This window comes from Podarcis erhardii (assembly GCF_964252035.2).
Source record: "Podarcis erhardii genome assembly, chromosome: 4".
NCBI lineage: Eukaryota > Metazoa > Chordata > Lepidosauria > Squamata > Lacertidae > Podarcis > Podarcis erhardii.
This window is the reverse complement of record NC_138508.1, coordinates 4,813,706-4,828,148: the sequence shown is the minus strand read 5'-3', so window position 1 is coordinate 4,828,148 and position 14,443 is coordinate 4,813,706. Positions and strand designations below refer to the sequence as shown.

The 14,443-nt window shown below is 51.8% G+C and overlaps 1 protein-coding gene across 2 annotated transcripts in view; it reads right to left on the bottom strand.

Annotated features, from left to right (window-relative positions):
* The window catches only part of LOC309340929 (uncharacterized protein), a 171,294-nt gene extending 169,450 nt beyond the window's left edge, over nucleotides 1–1,844 (bottom strand). Inside the window, exons 1-3 of one of the 2 annotated variants that reach the window (XM_081860182.1) lie at nucleotides 1,771–1,844; nucleotides 440–931; nucleotides 162–243 (exon numbers count right to left, since the gene is read on the bottom strand). In XM_081860182.1, coding sequence (XP_081716308.1) covers nucleotides 162–243; nucleotides 440–841 — 484 coding nt within the window. In that variant the 5' untranslated portion in view covers nucleotides 842–931; nucleotides 1,771–1,844. The remainder of the gene's footprint in view (nucleotides 1–161; nucleotides 244–439; nucleotides 932–1,770) is intronic. The other variant, XM_081860181.1, reaches the window with a different exon arrangement.
* Between the last annotated feature and the right edge of the window lie 12,599 nt (nucleotides 1,845–14,443).

Sequence of the window (14,443 nt, the reverse complement as noted above, 5' to 3'; positions counted from 1 at the left end):
GAGGTTTGTGCCCATTTCATATGTTTGTTTGTGCAGAAATCCCCTCCTCTGGACCCTTGTTCCCAACTGTCTCCCCCCAAAACAAGATGAAAAGAACCCTCAGAAGAGTTGGGAAACCAAGAGAATGAGACCAGACAGAGAAAACCCACCTTCCTCCTTACCCAGTGGCCGCTCTCTGGTGTCCAACGGAGGCCTCTCTGCCTCACAGGAATCCAGCTCCATTTCTGCAAAGAGATCCTTTCCCTGAAAAAGAAACAAGGATTCAAAACAGAGAATGGGGAGAAATACTAGAAAGAGAATGACAAAGACTTGAAGGGTGTGAGATCTCATTCCATGGATGCTTTCCCAGAAAATGGATGGGCCATCAGCAGACCATTATGGGATGTTCTCTATCCTGTTTGGAGCCCCTTGGGAGTATCCAGAGGAAAGTCTCTCTCACCTGCTTTCTCTCCTCTGCCTGACTCAGGAGGAAACCTTCGGCCAGGGCCACCGCCTGCGAACTGGTCTCCGCTCCACAGTCCCTCACCCAGCTCTCCATCTCCGGGGGAAGGACAGCCAGGAACTGCTCCAAGATCACCAGGTCCAGCATCTCAGCTTTCGTGTGCCTTTCTGGCTTCAGCCACTGATGGTCAAGGTGGTAGAGTCGGCTGCAAACCTCTCGGGGTCCTTTGGCCTCCTGGCAGCAGAACTGCCTCACCTGCTGGCTCTGCACCTCTGAGCGGAGGGTGTCCTCCTCACCCAGGATCTTCTGCACAGAGTTTTCCCAGAATCCCCCACTGCTCCCAGTTTGGCTGGCATGGCCTCTTCCTGTTCCAGGGCCAGCTGAGTCTCGCTCATCCATCTGTGCTCTCAGGAAGCCTCTGAGAGATCGGAAGGAACCCTTTGGTCTTCTGCCAAGTTCTGTCGTCTAAATGAGAAGCTCTAGCAAATCCTACAAAGCAAATACATTGTTCTGTTACAGAATTTGTAGGACAGGGGAAAAAATGGTTCCCTGAGCAAGTATGGATGAGTCTTGCTGGGAACCAGGGCTGGACTTCACCGCATCCCAGACCATGAGCTATCATTTTGAAAAGAAAGAGGAGGAGGAAGAGGAGAAGAAATAAGTCTCTAGCCTTCAAGCAATGCAGAATGTGGAGGCAACTGAAGGGATTTCTGTCAGATTAATCAACCTGGTTTCTGCTGCCTCCCAGTCAATGCATGAAGTCAGAACCGACTGACAAGGGAGTCATTTGTATGGATGCTTTTCTCTAGTGGGGGTCCTGACCTGGGGGTCCTCTGGAATTGCTCCCCCCACCCCACCCTCACCCTCACCCCACCCCCATTCCCTGCTTCTGTCTCCTTTTCTTGCACTTGGACTCTCTGCCGCACCGCATCTCTCTTTATTCCTGCCCTTTCTCTCCTACCTTTTTCTTGGGCGGGGGGCTAGTCCACCTGCTCGTCCAGCTTTGGAAAACCATTTGCAGATGTTTCCTCTGTTGTGCAATGAGGCTGAGCGATGTCACACAGAGTCAAAGTCCTAGGGACCCCTTTGTTCAAAGAAGGGAGATCTTTTATGAGGGGGGGGCGGAGGGCCAAATGAGTTTTTGGATGCTCTGATCTGCAGGAAGGAGAGCGTGGCAGCCCTGGCCCCTCCCTGGCAGGACCCTCTCCTCCTCCCTGACTTGGGGGTCTCCCCCCCTGCAGGAGCAGATCAGGCCCCCCAGGCATCCTCCCCTGCTGCAGCCCTGGGACCCCCACCAGATCCCAGAGAGAGAGAGAGAGGAGACTCACCAGATCCCGGGAGGGGGCAGCGAATCAGCCCTTGCAGGAGAGACACCGAAGCAGGAAAGGACTGGGGGGGGGGGGGCTTGGCTCGGGAGGACCTGCCCCCCCTTGCTTCCTGGCCTCTCTAGGAAGGCAGCTCACTTCCCTTTAACCCTTGCAAAGCCGAGTCCTCCCTCGCTCAGCCCTCTCTCGCTTGGCAGAACCTCAGATTTTTATTCTTTCTTATGCATATAGGGGGGCAGCTGCCCCCCCCCGTCTCCGCCCATGCCCAGATATCCTTCTGGAGCGCGAGGCTCTTGGCTGGACTCTGAGCATCTCCCTCCCTTGGCCAGAAACCAGAGGAAGAGCCTGCAGGGAAAAGGGCTTTGCAGGAGGCAAGGAAGCTCCTCCTGGAATTCCGGAGTGGAGAGAGAGGAGGGGATCCCAGGGTCATCTAGTCCAACCCGAAGCAAGAGGGGGCCGGGTGGGTCTAGTTCCCTAAACAGGCAGCCCTGTTTAATTGGTTACTGTAATTTAGTGTTTGATTGGAAGCCGCCCAGAGTGGCTGGGGAAACCCAGCCAGATGGGCGGGATATAAATAATAAATTATTATTATTATTATTATTATTATTATTATTATTATTATTATTATTATTATTATTATTATTATTATTACAACCCCCAGAAATGCAGGAATCTCAGCTGAAGCATCCATGGCAGATGGCCTCCGATCTCTGCTGAGAAACCTCCCAGGAAGGAGAGTCCCCCACCTCCCAAGGGAGACCTTTCCCCTGCCCAACTGCTCTTAGATGTCCCTCAAGGTAGCGGGTCCTGAGTTCTAGCCCTGCTGAAATACTCCTGACTGCCAAGGAGGAACCAAGCAAAGTTCAAAAGAAATAAATCCTATTCTCATCATAAATGAGTAATTCCTTCTTATGCATCCTTTTTATTGTTGTTGTTTAGTCGTTTAGTCATGTCCGACTCTTCGTGACCCCATGGACCAGAGCACGCCAGGCACTCCTGTCTTCCACTGCCTCCCGCAGTTTGGTCAAACTCATGCTGGTAACTTCGAGAACACTGTCCAACCATCTCGTCCTCTGTCGTCCCCTTCTCCTTGTGCCCTCCATCTTTCCCAACATCAGGGTATTTTCCAGGGAGTCTTCTCTTCTCATGAGGTGGCCAAAGTATTGGAGCCTCAGCTTCACGATCTGTCCTTCCAGTGAGCACTCAGGGCTGATTTCCTTAAGAATGGATCGGTTTGTTCTTCTTGCAGTCCATGGGACTCTCAAGAGTCTCCTCCAGCACCATAATTCAAAAGAATCAATTCTTCAGCGATCTGCCTTCTTTATGGTCCAGCTCTCACTTCCATACATCACTACTGGGAAAACCATAGCTTTTACTATACGGACCTTTGTTGGCAAGGTGATGTCTCTACTTTTTAAGATTGAAATATACTCAGAGTCGCAAAGTGATTTCATGCTCTTTATTCAGCTCATAGTGGTGAGGAGGAATGAATGTCCCCTCAAAGTATCTGCTTTATATACATTATTTACACAATGGGCTGCACATGATTGGCTAATTCTGGAATTCTACTGTAAGCCAATCAGGTTGTGGATTCACTTATATCTGGAGCATGATTGGGTGGTTCCTGCCACCCAATCATATTGCTGCATTGTTCTAGGACCAATCAGACTGCTGCATTCTGAATCCTATTGTTCTAGGACCAGTCAGACTGCTGCAATTTGGATCCTATTGTTCTAGGACCAATCAGACTGCTGCAGTTTGGATCCTATTCAACTCAGTACATAACACCCCTCCCCTCTAAGTTCCAGTCCTGCCCGGGAGGTCGCATACATAGTCCTCGAGGTACGCCGGCGGCCTACGTGTGCGTTGTGGCCTGTGGTGTTCCCTGGTCCGGGGTTCAGGTTCTGGCTCGTGTTCCAAGGATGCTGGCTGTGATGGGCCTGTTTGGTTTGGCGCAACCGGCTCGCTCAGTCGTGGTTCTGGCTCCGGTGTCCTTTCGGCCTCGCAGGTCCTCTCTGTATTTACTGATTCTGCCTCTCCTGCTGGCCCCTCCTGCTCTATGGGCTTCACTGCCCCGCTGTTCCCTTGGGACTCCTCTGACCTTTCCTCCTCCTGGTTTTCTCCCGGGAATCGTCGCCATATCTGGTCGCAGTGGCAGCGCCAGCATTGCCCCCCATCCGTTAGCACCTCGTACGACACGGGGCCAGTGACCCTGGTGACTGTGGCAGGTACCCATGCTGGGCCTGCCCCAAAATTCTTTGCGTACACTGGGTCCTGGGCCTTGAAGGTCCGGGGGTTCCTGCCTTCCCCCACCACTACCTCATCCTGAGCTCTATCGGGTGAAGGCGGTCCAATCTGATTGCAAGGCGCCAACCCATTAGTAGTTCAGCGGGGCTCCGGCCAGTTGTTGAGCTGGGGGTGCTGTGCTGTGCTAGGAGGAATGTGGCAAGGTGGTACTCCCAATTCCCTTGCATCATGCGGCGAAGGGTGTCCTTGGTGGTCCGCACCATGCGTTCTGCTTGGCCATTGGTGGCAGGGTGGAATGGCGCCGAACGGATGTGGCGGATGGCGTTCTGCGCTGTGAAGGTTTGGAATTCTCCTGACGTAAATGCAGTCCCATTGTCTGAGACAAGAGTGTCAGGGAGCCCGTGGGTTGCAAAGAGCCTGCGTAGTACCTGGATGGCTGCGGATGTAGAAGTGGACGGTACCAGTGCGACTTCCAGCCATTTGGTGTAGGAGTTCACCACTATGAAGAATGTTTTCCCCTGAAAGGGGCCAGTGAAGTCCACATGCAGGCGTGACCATGGTGCTCGGGCGGACTCCCAGGACTGGACTGGGGCCCTTGGGGGATCTGGGCGAGATTCTTGGCAGGCCTGGCAGTGTTTGACCCAGGCCTCTATCTCTCTGTCGATCCCTGGCCACCACACATAACTCCTGGCCAGGGCCTTCATTCTTACTACCCCTGGGTGTGTCTCGTGTAGGGCTGTGAGGACCCTTTTGCGGAGGGGCTGGGGAACAACAACCCTGCTTCCCCATAACAGGCACCCCTTGTGGGCCGACAGTTCATGTTTGCGGGTTGTGTAGCCGGCGAATTCTGGCCCGGGGCTGCTGCTGGGCCATCCCCTCCACACCCAGTCCAGGACCCGGGAGATGACCCTATCTTTCTTGGAATGGTGTGCAACTTCTTGTGCCTGAATGGGGCGGTCAGGAAGCAGCTCCAAGCTCATAACCTCTTGTGCAGGTGCTGGGTCAGGGCCTGTTTCCGGTAGTGGTAGCCTGCTGAGGGCGTCCACATGGCCCATCGCCTTCCCCGGGCGGTGAATCAGTGCATACTGGTAGCAGGCAAGGAAAATTGACCACCTGAGGACACAAGGAGACAGCACTTGGGGGGTCTGCTTTTCAGGGGAAAACAAGCCAAGCAACGGCTTGTGGTCAGTCACCATGGTGAAGGGCCGCCCGTACAAGAAATCATGGAATTTTTTTACTCCCTTCACGATTGCGAGCCCCTCCTTGTCTATTTGCGAGTAGTTCCGCTCGGTTGCGTTGAGTGTCTGGGAAAAGTATGCTACCGGTACCTCTCTCCCATCCGGGAGTTGGTGTCCCAGGACAGCGCCAATGCCATAGGGCGAGGCGTCGCATGCTAGCACCACCAGCAGCCTCTCGTCGAAGTGTGCCAAGACCGAGTTTGAGACAAGCAGGTCCTTGACTGCCTGGAATGCAGCCTCCTGGTGCTGGCCCCACACCCAAGGGGCCCGCTTGTCCAGGAGTCTGTGTAGGGGCTCTGCTACTGCCGCCTTGTGGGGAAGGAAGGAATGGTAAAAGTTCAATAGTCCCAAGAAGGCCTGAAGTTCAGTCTAGCTCTTGGGTGCTGGGGCATCACAAATCGCCCGTACCTTGTCCCCAGTTGGATGGACCCCTTCTGCGTCCACCATAAATCCCAGAAAGTCCACCTGAGGCACTCCTAGTAGACATTTTTCCCGCTTCACCTTGAGACCCGCCATCTGGAAACGGTGCAGAACGGTGCGGAGGCGGTCCTCAAACTCCTCTGGTGTGGGCCCGGCAATCAACACATCATCGAAGAAGGGGGTGACACCAGGAATCCCTTTAAGGAGAGAGTCCATTAGATTCTGGAATATGCCTGGTGCCACGCTGACACCGAATTGCAGCCGCTTTACCCTGAACGCTCATCTGTGCGTCACAATCGTCTGTGCCTCTGCTGTAGCCTCATCTACTGGCAGCTGTTGATATGCTTGGGCCAAGTCCAGCTTGCCAAAAATTTTCGACCCAGCCAGGGTGGCAAGGACATGGCTGACCACTGGCACTGGGTATGCATGGGCCGTGAGGGCCTTGTTTATGGTACATTTGTACCATAAATGTACCATGCAGCAGCCCCGGGCCCAGCAGCAGCCCCGGGCCAGAATTCGCCGGCTACACAACCCACAAACATGAACTGTCGGCCCACAAGGGGTGCCTGTTATGGGGAAGCAGGGTTGTTGTTCCCCAGCCCCTCCGCAAAAGGGTCCTCACAGCCCTACACGAGACACACCCAGGGGTAGTAAGAATGAAGGCCCTGGCCAGGAGTTATGTGTGGTGGCCAGGGATCGACGGAGAGATAGAGGCCTGGGTCAAACACTGCCAGGCCTGCCAAGAATCTTGCCCAGATCCCCCAAGGGCTTGCCGCTTTGCGTAGAAGGCATTTCGACGAGCCACCACTGAGGGCTGTGGCGAAAAGTGCCCCTTCAGCTGTTCCATTATTGTTTTGTATGGAACAGTAGCGACGTCTTCAGGTGCAAGGAGAGCCCGGGCGATTTCAAATGTCTCCTCTCCGCAGACACTGAAGAATATCGCCCTCTTCTTGGCGTCTTCTTCATCGGTGACCCCTTTGGCTTCTAGGAGGAAGGTGAAACGGGAGGCGTACGCTTCCCAGTCTCCAGATGCTGGGTTGAATGGCGAGAAGCTGCTGTCGGTTGCCATTCTGAGTTCCTTGTGTCCCGGAGCTGAAGCCTGGATACACGGTGCGAGGCAGCGGTGCGGCAGGTGGCGGTGCTGCGGTGCTGTGTGTGGCAGTCAGCTCAGCGGGATCCCACCTTCGTCGCCAGTGAAATATACTCAGAGTCGCAAAGTGATTTCATGCTCTTTATTCAGCTCATAGTGGTGAGGAGGAATGAATGAAGTCCCCTCAAAGTATCTGCTTTATATACATTATTTACACAATGGGCTGCACATGATTGGCTAATTCCGGAATTCTACTGTAAGCCAATCAGGTTGTGGATTCACTTATATCTGGAGCATGATTGGGTGGTTCCTGCCACCCAATCATATTGCTGCATTGTTCTAGGACCAATCAGACTGCTGCATTCTGAATCCTATTGTTCTAGGACCAATCAGACTGCTGCAGTTTGGATCCTATTCAACTCAGTACATAACACCGATGCTGTCTAGGTTTGTCATTGCTTTCCTCCCAAGAAGCAGGCGTCTCTTAATTTCGTGGCTGCTTTCACCATCTGCAGTGATCATGGAGCCCATTTCCCTTTCCATAATTGGATGGTTGTTGTTATTATGTTTAGGGAAGCTTTTAATATTTGTTGGACTACTGTATTTTAATATTTTGTTGGAAGCCACCCAGAGTGGCTAGGGAAACCCAACCAGATGGGCAGAGTATAAATGTATTATTATTATTATTATTATTATTATTATTATTATTATTATTTATTAAATTGATCAGGTGAGTTTTCTCCTTTCGAAAGAGGCAGGTGGAATCTCCACGGTTGCTAATAGCATAACGTTGAAAGACTAGGGAAATATGGGGAGCCCTGGAGCATCTGCTTGGCATGCAGAATGTCCCAGGGTCAACCCCTGACATCTTCTGCCAGGGCCGGACGAAATCCCTGCCTGAAACTCTGAGGAGCTGCTGCCAGTCAGTGTAGACCAGGGGTCCTCAAACTATGTTCCCTGGGCCAATTCCAGCCCACCAGGATCGTGAATCTGGCCTGCACGGCCATTTCAGTACCCGCCAAGTGTCCGAGGCTGAAAGCATCTCGCCGCCCGCTCAGTCAGTCCCCATGCCGAGCTGATGTAAACGCCACTAGCGTGGTGGCAGCTCTACCTATGACAGGCCAGGCGGTTTCGCCCGGGGACGGGGAAGTGTTGTCATTTGGCTTGAAGAGCGAAGTTCAGGTTGGTGGAGGAAGGCAGACTTGGGTCAATTTGGTTTTGTTATATAGACGTTTACTTTAAAGGTGGTAGAAGGAAGTACAGTCCTATTTCTGCAAGTGGCACAGGGGTCTTTCCACTCATGTGGTTTACATGCTCTGAGAGATGGGATCCATTTTGTTATTTAAATTTTAAAAGGGTGGAGTGGAACCGGAGATTGACCATCTTGTTAGCCTGGGGCATTGGTCAGCAACCTTTTTCAGCCATGGGCTGGTCCACTGTCCCTCAGACCATGTAGGGGGGCCAGACTATATGGGGGGGGGTGAACGAATTCCTATGCCCCACAAATAACCCAGAGACGCATTTTAGATAAAAGGACACATTCTACTCATGTAAAAACACACTGATTCCCGAATTGTCCGTGGGCCGGATTGAGAAGCCGATTGGTCCGCATCCGGCCCCCAGGCCTTAGCTTGCCTACCCCTGGCCTGGGGAGCCACATTCTGGTTGAAGGAGGCCAGGACTGGCCCCCAAGGCTTGGGATGTCCGTCATCCCCTGCAGTAGGACTTGGAATCCAGGAGAAAACTCTTGGAATAGCCTTGCCAGGTGCTCAGGGACGGACTCACCTGTCCCCATGTCCTTCTCTTTGCAGATGTGCTGCGGTTGCACATCCCTCCCCCAGGGGTGAGTATTGGGGAGAACCAGAGCAGGGACTCAGACCTGTCCTCCTTGCCCCCCACTCGGCACTCTCGGATGTGGAGAAGCCCTCCCTCTGTGAGGAACTGAAAGCCTGACTTTTGCCTTTCACCTGCTGGAGGAAGATCCAGCCTCTCTTGAGCTGCAGACGGTCAGGGTTAGAGAGGCGAGTCACCAGAGGACTGGGGCCGCCCTATGCCTCAGGGCAGATAAAAGCCGGAAAGCCCCAGTCTCAAGTTGCGGGAGCAACATTGTTGGCTGCTAGTTCCTGCCTGAGCTCCTGACCCGCCCTGGCTCCCTGCTTGCAAGCCTGTTCCTAACTTCACCCAACTCCCTGCCCTGCACCCAGCTTCAGCTACTACGGACTGCCTCCACGTTGCACCTTTGACCAAGGACTGGACTTGGACCTAGCCTCTCGGGTAACCCATGGGACCAGCACAGTTTGCTCCCGCCACACCCGCACTCCCCCTTCATTGGGGTGCGTTCGGGAGGAACCAGGAGCCATGGCTGACCAGGCGGCTGTGCTGGTGGCATTGGCTCAGGAAAACCAGGTCTTGACCCACACCGTTCATCAGCTAAGCAATGCAGCGACAGTGCTTCATCAGCGTTTGGACGCCTTACCAGCTCCTGGTGCCAACGCCCCAGCTTCTGGCAAGTACCCAGTGGCCCTGCCAGAGAAATTCAATGCCCCCCCCCGGCCAGCTTTCCCATGTTTCTTGCCCAGACCAAGCTGTATATTCAGGGGCGAGCCCGGAATTTCCCCGATGACCGCACCAAGGTGCACTTCCTGAACAGCTTGCTGAAGGACCGGGCGGCCAAGTGGGCATTGCCGCTGCCCTGGCAAGACTCTCCCTTGCTGACAGACTATACAGGGTTTTGCAACCATCTGGAAACCGCGTTCAGCAACCCTCAGAAGGGGAGTCAAGCCAATCAGGAGATTCGGCAGTTGAAACAGGACAAGTCCACAGTGGCCGCCTACGCCACAGAATTTCCGCTGTTGGCACAGGACCTGTCCTGGAATGACTCCACCCTTCAGGACCAGTATCTCGAGGGGCTTTCGGATGAGATACTGGACCAGCTGGCCATGATGGATCGCCCCGCCACTCTGGACACCCTCATTCAACGGGGCCTGCAGATAGACGATCGGTTGGAGGACAGTCGCCAGGCTCAGGGCCGCCAGCACTCCCAGCTCCCGGCTCTGGTCCTTCCCAGCAGTTCCACAGCCACAGCCAAGTCGCTGGAGGAGCCAATGCAGCTTGAGGCAGCGCGGCCTCGCCTCTCCCCCTTGGAGAATACTCGGAGTCTGGAGGGGATCCTGTGTCTCTACTGCGGCGGGAGTGGACACTATGCCCAATCCGGGTTTAGCGCCATCGGTAATGGCGGAATTCCTCTGACTAAGAGGAATTTGCCTCGTGGAATTTGGGTCTGGCCGCCACGGCGAAGGCGGAGACCCGTTAAAAAATCGCAGGCGCTGAAGCCTGCTAACGTGGGGATTCGGCTGGCGCCTTTTGCGCCTCCCCTACTCGCGGAGAAACCTGATTTCGGGAATCCCGAGTGACGTGGGGTGAGCGGCGCGGTGCTTTGAATCGACTGCTTTTTCCATGGAGCGAAGCTGCACAGCCGTTGCCGGAGAGCGCAGACCTTTTCCTGTGGTCAATCGGACACTAAAGCAACTACCCGTGAGTAGAACGAAGTAGGAGAATTGGATTTTCAAAAGGTTTTAATTTGGCATCGAAAACGGGGGAGGTTTAACATAGGAAGTCCGCCTTCCCCCTTTTGTAAATAGACTGAAGCAAGGAGGCTGTAAGCTGAAGCCTTGGAAAGCCTATTTGTAAAGGGCTAAATTTCCACTGGGAAAAATATCAATATTGAACCCCCCTCGGATGCAGGAGAAGAGGGGGGGAAGTTTCGGACTGAATTTGCCTGCAGGAGAAAGTGGGAAGAGAGTTAAAAGTACTACCGCTCTGACCCTGGGAACGGGCTTTTTTGATGTGCTTTGGAACGTTTGCTGACAGCTAGATAAATAAGAAGAGATACATTGAATTACATTCTTGCGACTGTTTCCACCTGTGTTGTTGTTGTTGCTGTTGTTTAGTCGTTTAGTCGTGTCCGACTCTTCGTGACCCCATGGACCAGAGCACGCCAGGCACTCCTGTCTTCCACTGCCTCCCGCAGTTTGGTCAGACTCATGTTTGTAGCTTCAAGAACGCTGTCCAACCATCTCGTCCTCTGTCGTCCCCTTCTCCTTGTGCCCTCCATCTTTCCCAACATCAGGGTGTTTTCCAGGGAGTCTTCTCTTCTCATGAGGTGGCCAAAGTATTGGAGCCTCAGCTTCACGATCTGTCCTTCCAGTGAGCACTCAGGGCTGATTTCCTTAAGAATGGATACGTTTGATCTTCTTGCAGTCCATGGGACTCTCAAGAGTCTCCTCCAGCACCATAACTCAAAAGCATCAATTCTTCGGCGATCAGCCTTCTTTATGGTCCAGCTCTCACTTCCATACATCACTACTGGGAAGATCATGGCTTTAACTATACGGACCTTTCTTGGGAAGCTGCAAACACTAAAAATCTTAGTGAGTTAAGCATTTTATTCATTTCAATATTATTATCACATTTCCATATAATTTCTACTGTTATTATGTAGTAAAATACAAAAAAAGTAAAAATATAAAAAGAAAACAAAAGTAAAAATGGGCTTCCTGTGTGGTCCATGTTCATATGTAGTCATGGAACTCGCCCTCCTGGACTTCATCCGTTGCACGTATTCTAAGTAACAGAAATGAATGCAAAGTCGTAATTCAACATATTTTAACAAATTAACAAACCTGTGTATGGATAAAGTTTGTTTTACATTTGTTGTTTTAAAAGGGTCACTTTAAGAAGAAAACCTTACAGCTGCAGATTGCTGTCACCTGTAACTAAAATCAACGCTGCGCCTGTCTATATCATCTTACATTGCAAGAGTTGTTGTTCACTGCAGAAACCACTATGTTATAAGTTCCATTATCTTGATACTTCATATATTGTATGTACTCTTATAGCACAATTATTTATATAATTTTAATTTGTTAAAATATGTTGAATTACGATATTATATTTGAAATATACTCAAGAGTCGAGAGTGGATTTCATGCTCGTTATTCAGCTCATAGTGGTGAGGAAGAATGAAAGTCCCCTCAAAGTATCTGCTTTATATACATGCACGTGATTGGCTAATTCCGGAATTCTCCTGTAGGCCAATCAGGTTGTGGATTCACTTCCACCTGGAGCTGGATTGGGTGGCTCCTGCAGACCAATCATACTGCTGCATTTGGATCCTATTCAACTCAGTACATAACAATATTCCTTTATATTACTTAGAATATGTACAATGGATGAAGCTCATGAGAGCGAAACAAGGCATTATTCCGGAAATCCTTGTCAACAATGTGGAACTTGTAGTAGTCCCCAATTTGGACTTTATGAACATATGTGGAACAGAAACTAGCAGACATTTGGTTTTTATGAATGAACTGATTTATTGGGACTTCCATCTATATTATTGCACTTTATGTGTTGTTTATGTGCAAGATAAAGCTTTGGACTGGGAAAAGTTTGTAGAGTATCTGAAAAACGTGTGTGATGTGCAAACAACGCTAGTGGGGTTTCAAGAAGCACTGTAAAAGTTAAGATGTATTGTCAAAAAGAAATAGAAGGGGGAGGGAAGACAAATGGCAATATAGCGAAGGGAATGCGTACTAAAGAATAACTATGGATGATTACCAGAGCAACTGAAGGAAGTCCAAAAAAGATTTAATTTGTCAAAATTTGGATAAAATTGTATAATTTTGTTGGAAAATTAATAAAAAATTATTTTTAAAAAAACCTTTGATATTGTGATAAGAATAGATAGAAGAGTATTGTTTATGTGAATGCCCAGCCGGTTACGTCTTGTGTGTTTGTCCATTCCAGGAACAGCATTCCTGACCCAGATGTTCACAGGAAGTCCCTAAGATGATTCCCCTTTCAAACAGGATATGTGCGCCTAGGCCAGTAGGGTCCTCCTCTCCGGCAGATGGACAACCCCTTCCCCAAAGCCCCTCCGTCTCCCACTTCCCCATGGGGGTCCCCCACACCACCCATCACTCACCAGGATGGCTTTGAATCACCTCCGGCAGGTACAGTTGAGCTTCCAACAAAATACTAAAATATAATAGTCCATCAAATATTAAAAGCTTCCCTAAACATAATAACAACAACTATCGATTTTCAGTCCATTGAATTAGCAATTGAGCATTTCTGGAAAGGGAAATGGCAGAAAAAAGCATAGAAAGCATACATAAGAAAGTATTACTGATTTCTGATGAGAATGGGATTTATTTATTTTGAGCTTCGCTTGGTTCCTCCTTGGCAGCCAGTGTGATTCTTTGATCAGGGCTCGAACTCAGGACCCGCTGCCTGGAGGGACACCTAAGAGCAGCTGGGCAGGGGAAAGGTCTCCCTGGGGAGGTGGGGGACTCTCCTTCCTGGGAGGTTTCTCAGCAGAGATCGGAGGGCCATCTGCCCTGGATGCTGGAGCTGAGATTCCTGCATTGCTGGGGGTTGGACTAGATGACCCTGGGATCCCCCCCTCTCTCTCCACTCCGGAATTCCAGGAGGAGCTTCCTTGCCTCCTGCAAAGCCCTTTTCCCTGCAGGCTCTTCCTCTGGTTTCTGGCCAAGGGAGGGAGATGCTCAGAGTCCAGCCAAGAGCCTCACCCCCAAAAGGATATCTGGGCATGGGCGGAGCCGGGGGGGGCAGCTGCCCCCCAAATGCATAAAAAAAAAAAAGAATCTGAGTTTCTGCCAAGCGAGAGAGGGCTGAGCTGGAGGGACTCGGCTTGGCAAGGGTTAAAGGGAACCGAGCTGCCTTCCTAGAGAGGACAGGAAGGAAGGAAGGGGGGCAGGTCCTCCACAGCCATGGCCCCCCCCCTCCCCAGTCCTTTTCTTGCTTGGGTGTCTCTCCTGCAAGGGCTGCCTCGCTCTCCCCTCCTGGGATCTGGTGAGTCTCCTCTCTCTCTCTCTGGGATCTGGTGGGGGTCCCAGGGCTGCAGCAGGGGAGGGGGCCTGGGGGGCCTGATCTGCTCCTGCAGGGGGGGAGACCCCCAAGTCAGGGAGGAGGAGAGGGTCCTGCCAGGGAGGGGCCAGGGCTGCCACGCTCTCCTTCCTGCAGATCAGAGCATCCAAAACTCATTTGGCCTTCCGCCCCCCCCCCCCCCGTTCAGAAAAAAATCTCCCTTCTTTAAACAAAGGAGTCCCTGGGACTTTGACTCTCTGTGACATCGCTCAGCCTCATTGCACAACCGAGGAAACATCTGCAAATGATTTTCCAAAGCTGGAGGAGGAGGTGAACACTAGCCCCCCCCCCCAAAAAAAATAAGAATAACGGGGATGAAGGAAGTAAAAGTAGGAAAGAGAGGCCAGGAATAAAGAGAGGGATCCCAGGCCATAGTTTGGGTGTTACATTGCAAACCAATTTGTGTTAAGCTATCTAACAGAACAACAAAAAATCAAGGGAGATGTCTTTGGCCCCGCCCACTTGGCCCTCTGGGGGTTTGCCAGATACATTCCTGGCCCTCAGAAGAGAGAAAAAGAGACCTCACCCCATGAATCTGTCTGGACAGCGGCAGAGATTGCAGAAAAGGAGACAGAAGCAGGGTGTGGAGGTGGGGGGAGGGTGGGGGGAGCAACTCCTGAGGACCCCCAGGTCAGGACCCCCACTAGCATAGGCGCCGACTCCATGGGGCTTGAGGGGGCCCGAGCCCCCTCAAAAATTCGTTTGGGGGGGCTCCGCCCCCCCAATAATC